This window comes from Bison bison, unplaced genomic scaffold, assembly GCF_000754665.1.
Source record: "Bison bison bison isolate TAMUID 2011002044 unplaced genomic scaffold, Bison_UMD1.0 scf7180017864195, whole genome shotgun sequence".
NCBI lineage: Eukaryota > Metazoa > Chordata > Mammalia > Artiodactyla > Bovidae > Bison > Bison bison.
Genome location: NW_011494767.1, coordinates 640,554 through 650,057, shown reverse-complemented (window position 1 = coordinate 650,057; position 9,504 = coordinate 640,554). Strand labels below are relative to the sequence as shown.

Sequence of the window (9,504 nt, the reverse complement as noted above, 5' to 3'; positions counted from 1 at the left end):
CTAGCTTTGTTTGTAGTGATGCTTTCTAAGGCCCACTTAACTTCACATTCCAGGATGTCTGGCTCTAGGTTGAGTGATCACACCATCATGTTCTCCCTATAAAATTTTCTCTTACCACTCGTTTTTACTATAGTCCATCCTTTCAAATTGTTGTTTAATTTCCAAATTAATTCTTCCACGGCTTCAATTCACTCAGGTAATTTCTCAGTGTCTGAACTAAGGGACTCCCACCACCAAAACAGTTTCAAACTGGCGATAGAACGTTTATTACAGTAAGAAGTCTGAGATCTGCCAGCAGGACCTGATATTCTGAGCAAGTGCTGGGAACTTTAGTTTCTGTATATCCATGATTTAAATAAAGCCAGGATTCTCGTCTGATGAGATAGATTTTAAGGGAAGCAATTTGGCAAGTTTTGCATCACCTGTCACAAGTAGTATACTGATGGAAAACTACTAAGCTCCATTTTACTACCCAATTAACCGGGGGAAGGGGGGTTAACTTACATTTCAGCACTGGGGAGGATGGAATTGTGGTCCCTTATACCCAGGAAGCTTCCTAAAACCAAAACCAAGCAGTCAGTCGCGCGAAAGCTACGCCCCAGGTTTGTTTCTCTTGCTAACCAAATGCTTGAGACCCTGCGGGACCAGGCAGAAAAGGCTTGTGTTTGTTCGTTTTTTTCTTTTCAAATTTCAAAGTCCTTTAAGCCAAATGCTGGGCTCCAAACATCCTGTAGGGGAATAAACCGCCTCACCAGTTCTGAGTGTGGAAGCTTGACTCCGCCTCGCCAACGACCGCAAGACAGACAAGCAACTTCAGAGAAGCCAGGTGAGGTAAGGAGACCGTCTCACCCCGCTGGGAGGGAGAAGATCAGCTTTCCTCAGACAGGCCCGCCTGCGCCGCAGCCTGGAGCGAGTCCACAGCCCACGCCCCCTGCGGCTGGGCCAGGGCAGTGCGTCACGTGGCCAGGCAGCTCAGCCAATCAGCGCAGCCCTCGGCGGTATTCAAATCAACGGCGGGGTCGACGGTTGTGGGGATCTGTGTCACCGCCCGGGAATCGGGGTCTGAGGGTCGCCTTCCGCTTCCATGCCGGGCACTGGGCGCTGAGGGACCCGTGGGCCTGGTGGGCGGAATGGAGAATCGGGATGTGCCTCCAGGCCCTTATCGGGCCACTAAGCTGGTAAGACAGCGCGAACGACGAGACTGGCCAGCGGGGTGATGGCCGGTTTTACGTGAGAAGGTTCATAGTTTTTCCTAGGGCGGAGGGATGGGCGCCAGAGCCCAGGAGATCGCTGAAGAGGAGGATGAGGGGAGTTCTCGAGTATCGCGGATCTTTGCAGGACACGATTTTCCCCCTCCTTTGAGAGTCTGCCCTCCTCCTTTCTTTGCTCCAGGTTCCTGGGGTAGGCGCATCGACCCAACTTCTTAAGTGACTCTGTTCTTGGTGTTTTCGGCGTCCCCTGGAATGACTTAGATTAGTCTGAGTTTAGACGCTCCTCACGCCATATTTCCTACCCCCAACAGAATTTTAGGGGAAGGCAATGGCAACCCACGACAGTACTTTTGCCTGGAAAATCCCATGGACGGAGGAGCCTGGTAGGCTGCAGTCCATGGGGTCGCTAAGAGTCGGGCATGACTGAGCGACTTCACTTTCACTTTTCACTTTCATGCATTGGAGAAGGAAATGGTAACCCGCTCCAGTATTCTTGCCTGGAGAATCCCAGGGACAGAGGAGCCTAGCGGGCTGCCGTCTATGGGGTCGCACAGAGTCGGACACGACTGAAGCGACTTAGCAGCAGCAGAACGTGTTCCAGTGTTTTGTAGGATCAGATTGTAACAGCTTAATTTTGCCAGTCTTGTGGAATTAAATACAGGATGTATCGACTGAATACAACTCAATAACAGCTATTTCTAATAGCTAAAACTCAGAATATTTTAAGTACCCATCAGGAGCCACTGTTTGTAGTCACAGGATTTGTACTTGCACAGAGCGTCTTGTGTATTTGGATCATCAATCCACGAGGATACTGTGCCACTGGTTATGTGACATTAGGAGGATCACTTGTGTAAGCATCAGTTTCCCCACTGGTAAAGTAGAGCTGAGAGTTGTCCAGAGTAGATGTTATTGTAGGTGAAAGTGTGTTGTTATCTGTAGAATGCTGCTGCTGCTGCTGCTGCTGCTAAGTCACTTTAGTCGTATCCGACTCAGTGCGACCCCATAGACAGCAGCCCACCAGGCTCCCCCGTAGAAACTGCAGCTCAGTGTAAGTTTCTTGAATAATATATGAAATCTGGAGGTGTATAAAGAAAAGAATACAGTTATTGTGTTTTCTTTCAGCTCTTAAATTTTGTGCTATGATGTTGGGACCACATAGGTTAGAGAAGTGGTAGGATAGCAAGTACTAACATAGTTGGACTTACAGATCAGATTTCTTCACCTCTAATGTAGGATTTTTTTCTAAAAGCTATACGTTCTGTTTTATCTATGTACCACATCTTATTTATTCTTTCATCTGTCATGGAACATTTGGGTTGTTTCCATGTCCTGGCTATTGAATATAGTGTGGCAATGAATATTGGAGTACATGTGTCATTTTGAATTATGGTTTTCTCAGGGCATCTGCCCAATGGTGAGATTGCTGGGTCATACGGTAGTTTTATTTTTAGTTTTTGAAGGAATCTCCATACTGTTCTCCACTTGGCTGTATCAGTTTATATTTCCACCAACAGTACAAGAGGTTTCCTTTTCTCCACACCTTCACCTGCATTTATTGTTTGTAGATTTTTTTGATGATGGCCATTCTGATGGTTTGAGGTGATACCTTATTGTAGTTTTGATTTGCATTTCTCTAATAATTAGTAAAGTTGAGCATATTTTCATGTGTTCATGGGCCATCTCTATGTATTCTTCTCCAGGGGATCTTCCCGCCCCAGGGTTTGAACCTGGGTCTCCTACATTGCAGGCAGATTGTTTACCACCTGAGCCACAAGGGAAGCCCATTTTCACTGAGCATATTTTCATGTGTTTATTGGCCATCTGTATGTCTTCTTTGAAGAAATGTCTTTTTAGGCTTTCCACCCATGTTTTGACTTGGGTTGTTTGTTTTTTGATATTGAGCTCTATGAGCTGTCTGTGAGAAAAACAAATATTATTATATTAACCCATATGTGTAGAATCTAGAAAAAATGATACAGAGGAAGCCTATTTCTGGCGCAGGAATAGAGACACAGACATAGAGAATGGAGGTGTGGACAAAGGGAGGGTAGGAAGAATTGGGAAATTAGGATTAACATATATATATATGTATATTATACACGTGGGCGTGCTCAGTCATGTCTAACCCTTTAGGCTTTGTCAAGGCAAGAATACTGGAGTACGTTGCCATTTCCTCCTCCAGGGGATCTTCCCGACCCAGGGATTGAACTTGCATCTCCAGCATTGGCAGGCGGATTCTTTTACCACTGAGCCACCTGGGAAACCCAACTACCATGTGTAAAATAGATAGCTAATGGGAACCTGCTGTATAACACAGGGAGCTCAGCTTGGTGCTGTGTTGATCTAGATGGGTGGTATAGGGGACAGGTGGGAGGAAAGTCCAGGAGGGAAGACATATATGCATACACATAGCTGATTCACTTCACTGTACAGAGAAACTGACACAAGGTTGTAAAGCAGTTGTATTCCAAAAAAAAATGTTTATCACCACCACCTTCTATACCACCACTCTTAGACCTGCCACAAACCCAAAAGGTTGGGTAATTTGAAAAAGATTTCTGAGAGTGTGATTATCTTTTTAAAATATAAATATATCACAGTGTCAAACAAATAATAGACTTAAATTTTAATTTACTCCATCTGTTATGTTCATTATTGGAATCTTCACTAGTAAATATATAAACTTTTTTTAATACTAGAGGTATTTTACCAGTAAAACTACTGCCTGCCATAAGTTTTGTTTGGCCTGCTTAGTTATGAGTGCAGGTTCTAGAGTTTTCAGCTGTGTGACCTTGGTCAAGTTATTAAATATCTCAGTACTTCATAATCCATATCTGAAAATGGGATAATAATAGTACCCATTCATTGAATTGTGAGAATTAAAGTGAAGTAATGAATGCAATGCATAATGTCTGACACAAATGCTACTATCATATCATTAATATTAGTTGAAGTTGTAGAAACAGGAATAAATGCTTTCTCTGTTGAGGACTAAAAGCAGGTCCATTACAGTTCTCCATTATTCTTAGGTTTCCTAAGTAAGCCAATCAGCCAATGAAGTACTTTTAGTCAAAAACCATCACATAAAAATATTCTTGTAACACTGTAACTAATAATAAGAAATTAGTATGAGATGTAAAAAGATTTTAGCACAAATAAGACAAGTGATTTCTTCATGAATTTCAATGATTTGATAATATGTGAAAGGAATGAGTGGATTTTTAATTTTTTTTTTTTTCATTTTGCAGTGGAATGAAATTACCACATCTTTTCGAGTGGGAATGCCCCTAAGAAAACATAGGCAACACTTCAAAAAATATGGCAACTGTTTTACAGCAGGAGAAGCAGTGGACTGGCTTTATGACCTATTAAGAACTAATAGCAATTTTGGTCCTGAAGTTACAAGGCAACAGACTATCCAGCTATTGAGAAAATTTCTTAAGAATCATGTAATTGAAGATATCAAAGGCAAATGGGGGACAGAAAATCTTGATGACAACAGTCAGCTATTCAGGTATTAAACAAAGAAATAACTGCAAAACTGAATTACTTAACCATAAAGTTTCACTCTGCTTCTATTATATGGTTACTAAAACAGCAGCCTCTTTAGAAGAAGTAATATTTTCTTTAGAAAACTATTGCTCTTAGTTCAATTGAAACCACTTAGAAGTTAAAGTCCTTTAAAACTAATTCCTGCACAATTCAAACCTTATAATGATAAATAGTATATATAATAAAACAAAGTTATGAGGAAAGGAGGAGATACTGTAACTTTAACATCTTCTGAAAGCTCTGTAACATGTGAAGGACAGAACATTATCAACATTTAGTTTCATAGATTTAAGAATTATAAATTCTCACAGGTTCTTCCCTTCAATAGACATATAATCTATACAATCTAAGAATACATATGATGAGATAAATAATAGCAAGCTTATATAATAACTAAAAAAAGAAATATAACACAATTTGAAAAAAAAATAAGCATTTATCATGTACTAGCAGCCTTACTTTATGAGTTATATGTTTTCCTTATTTAATCCCTAGAATAGCTAAACAGGGTAGATATTAACTCATTTTTACAGGTGAAAAGGTGGAGACCATGCATCAGCAAATCTTATTCCTTCAGTCTGAAATATGCTCATGTACACATTCATCAGACTAGTGAATACATTTCTTCTTATGTCATCTATATTGTAGCCCACCTTGAGGTCAGGAGACCTTTCTGACTCCTGCATAATTGGGTCTGCATAATTGAGTTTTCTCTCATGCACCCAGAGTTCTTGATTATATATCCCTTAAATTAGATCTTTGGATTCTAATACACGTGGTTTTTTACCCTACAAAATTAGTACTTTTCAAATGAAATGTAGAAATAGATTTTTGCCTTTGTGTCAAAGATGGTTTATGTCACACAAGTAAACTACAGTAACAAATATATAAATACTTTGTATAAAACTCTGTAAATCCTTCCTCTCTGTGCTACTCATCAGTCACCATTTGAGTTTCTCTGCTGTGCTCATCCTTTAGCTTTTACTGTCCTCAAGGTCCTAGGCTTGTCTATACTTCACCTCTCTCCCTGGACAGTCTCCTACTATATCTCTGCTTTCACGCCATGTCTTAATGACTTTCAAGTCTCCAACCCAAATATCGCTCCTGAGCTTTAGGACTCACTTTTTGCCTGTTAGACAGGCACTTCACATATCATATAGCATATGAAAAATCACTACCATCTCCTAAGCTAACTTTTGACCTCTTATATCCATTTTTGTTTTTTGCTATTGCTGAGTCACTTCAGTCGTCCATATCTGAATGAATGGCAATCTTTCCTGTAGTTGCTTTCATTCTTTCCCTTCTCTTTAAATATGAGGTAATTATCAAACCATGTATATCATGCTGCCTCAGTACGCTCTGATCTGTCTGCTTGTCTTCATGATATTTTTTTCATTAGACTGTTGTTCTCTCTTACCTGAAATTCTGTAAAACTCTTAATCTCTCTACCTCTAGGCCTTTTACAGTGATAATAAAACTATGAATTGGTTTAAGAAGTCTTGTTAAAATGTTAACAGTTGCATTTGTTGATGGTCACCTATGTGGATGTTATTTTATAAAAACACCCTGTATTTGTTTGTATCTTTGAAATATTTTATATTAAATTGAAGGGAGGAAAAGCATTATAATCAAAAGGAACAACAGAGTTCTGAAAATTGAAGTCACAAAGGACAGAAAATATATACAAATTAGATAACTAATAAGAGAAATTTAGAAAATGTAACTTTCTAGAACTGTTTTGTATGTAAGTCATACCTCTCCTAAAGAATTAGTCCTAATAATAACCCTGAATTATACAGGAATAAAGTTAAAATATACAGTTTACTCATGATATCAGGAAACTATTAAAAAAATTTAAAGGCTTAATGAGAAAATTAATTTATGTAGAATATTCATTCCTTGATAAATTAAACCCAGTGTTTTTGAGTTATTTTTAAGATTTTTGTTGTTGGTCAGTTGCTAAGTCACGTCCAACTCTTTGAGACCCGTGAACTGCAGCACGCCAGGCTTCCCTGTCCTTCACCGTCTCCCAGATTTTGCTCAAGCTCATGTCCATTGAGTTAGTGATGCTATCCAACTGTCTCATCCTCTGTCCCACTCCCCACCAGCACCCACTCCCAATCTTTCCCAGCATCAGGGTCTTTTCCAGTGAATCAGCTCTTCGCATCAGGTGGCCAAAGTATTGGAGCTTCAGCTTCAGCATCAGTCCTTCCAGTGAATATTCAGGGTTGATTTTCTTTAGGATTGACTTTTTTGATCTCCTTGCAATCCAAGGCACTCTAAAGAGTCTTCTCCCAGAACCACAATTCAAAAGATAAATAGGCACTAAGATAAATAGGCACTAAAAGTTCATTATCTCACATTATTTAATTGCATATTCTTAAACCAGATTTCCTACAAGTTCTCCACTTAAAACTCTTCCACGAAGGCATCCAGAATTGAGAAAAAACAACATAGAGAATTTTTCCAAAGATAAAGATAGTATTTTTAAATTGCGAAACTTATCTCGAAGAACCCCTAAAAAACATGGACTACATTTCTCTCAGGTAAAAACATCTTTTTTACTAATCACTTGTTTAAATATAATTACTGTGTGCTTAATAATATCAATAGAATAATTAAAAGTAAATGATTCTTTAAGATTTGAAGCCAATGCTTGGAATCACTTAGCTATATTATATGCTAAGTGTATACATGTAAATTTGTTTGGAACTCAAATAATAATAAAAATTATAGTGAGACATACTTGAAATACTATTTGTATAATTTAAGCACATATTTTAAATTAATTTGACAGTAGTGGGGGCAGATACAAAACCAAAAGCTCTATTACGGCACATGCCAAGTGCTAAATTGCTTCACTCATATCCAACTCTTTGCAACCTCATGGACTATAGTCCACCAGGCTCCTCTGTCTGTGAGATTCTCCAGCGAAGAATACTGGAGTGGGTTGCCATTTCCTTCTCCAGGAGATCTCCCCAATCCAGGGGTCTCTTAAGTCTCCTGCATTGGCAGGCAGTTTCTTTACAACTAGTGCCACCTGGGAAGCCCCAAATATTGTATTATTTCTTCAAGTGACACCTTTACAGCTCCACAGTAGACTGATACTAATAGAATTACTAAATATTAGAAGTAGTTTCAGTTCATTATTTCTAAAATTTGAGCATATCATATTAAACCAAAGTAATTCTTTTTTCAGGAAAATTCAGAGAAAATGAACTGTGAAATAATCGAGGAAGATCAAGAAAATTTAGCTGAAAACAGAGAAATAAGCCAGAAAGATGTTGAAGAAGTTTGGAGATATGTTATTCTGATCTAGTAAGCTAAAACTAAGCTATGACCAAGTTCCTGGGGGTGTTAAGGATATTATTTTGTTATTTTCATCAAGATGCTCAGTTGAAGAAGAGCAGATTAATTCTCAACACTTAGGATTTCACCTGTACATGTGTTTCTTAATAAATACTTTTGTATTTATTGTTCTGGTATAGGAGAAGTAGAATGGTTTGACTATGATTTGCTTTTTCTTTGACTCAAAGTTGTAGCTATAGTTTGGGGTCTATGTTGGTATCCTTCAAAGGTTATAAAGATAAATATACTTTAAAGTAGATACTAAATATAAGCCTTAGAGGTTCGATTTAAGAAAAATATTCTGAAAGCTTTGTCTGTTTTCTATTCATACTCTCGTATTTCTATTCCACCTATTTTATGGAGAAAAAAAAAAGCTTGTATTCTTTCTTCTATTTAGCCTGCAAACCGTTCTAGGTGTATCCTCCCTAGAAGAAGTCATAAATCCCAAACAAGTAATTCCTCAGTATATAATGTACAACATGACCAATACAAGTAAACACGGAGTAGTTATACTGCAAGACAAATCAGGTTGGTATCAATAAAAGAAGTTGGAATCATTTTAAACTTGCTGAAAAAGGCTGCAGCTATAGTGAGGATAAAGAAAGACCAAAATACATAAAGTAGAATGCTTCAACTGAGAGAACATCAGGGAGACTACTGTTTAATCAGAGGTGCTTTGGTAATCATTTCGAAATAATTTTTAAATGAATATTATTCACACTATTGCTTTAGCTCTTAAGGTGGATTCTTGCATGAATTTTTTTAATGGCAGAGTAAGCATCCAAAGAGTATGCAAATATAGTTGAAACTATTGTTTAACCACATTTTATTGAGGACCTACAATGTGCTGGGCATTGTGCTAAAGATTAGTGATGATTAAGAGAAAAATGGTCCATTCCTTTCTGGAGCTTACATGACAAGTTACATACAGATTTAAAGGGGTCAAGACACATGCAAAACCAAAGTAACACAAAATAAAATAAGTCCAAACTTAAGAACCATATTTAAAAGAATACTGGCTTTATATTGTATGTATTTTATATAATGTATTGGTTTCAAATATAAAGAAAATCAGGGAAATCAAGCCAGTTGCATTGGAAAATTTACATTATAGGATGTGTATTAATAAATTTACTCAAAATGTTGGCTCTTTTCTTTTTTCCTAATAATCAGTTGCTGGCTGTAGAATTAACTGACATGCATTACTTTGAGATTCTTTCTGTGGGCAAGAACTTTTGAGATTTTAATCATAAGAACAAAAAGTAAATGCTGAAAACTAGGAGCTATGTTGTATATGCATCCAGCTTTGGATCAGTCCCATCTTTCATTACCTGAAATAACTTGAGTGTATGCTCTCATCTAAGCTTTCTATTTATGATTATTAACTTTT

At 38.0% G+C, this 9,504-nt stretch overlaps 1 protein-coding gene across 4 annotated transcripts in view; it reads left to right on the top strand.

Moving 5' to 3' along the window:
• Positions 1–1,024: 1,024 nt before the first annotated feature.
• DEPDC1 (DEP domain containing 1) overlaps positions 1,025–9,504 on the top strand; it is a 22,415-nt gene continuing 13,935 nt past the window's right edge. For all 4 annotated transcript variants that reach the window (XM_010844141.1, XM_010844140.1, XM_010844139.1 and 1 more), the window contains exons 1-5: positions 1,025–1,178; positions 4,463–4,728; positions 7,156–7,312; positions 7,966–8,084; positions 8,512–8,642. In XM_010844141.1, coding sequence (XP_010842443.1) covers positions 1,131–1,178; positions 4,463–4,728; positions 7,156–7,312; positions 7,966–8,084; positions 8,512–8,642 — 721 coding nt within the window. In that variant the 5' untranslated portion in view covers positions 1,025–1,130. The remainder of the gene's footprint in view (positions 1,179–4,462; positions 4,729–7,155; positions 7,313–7,965; positions 8,085–8,511; positions 8,643–9,504) is intronic.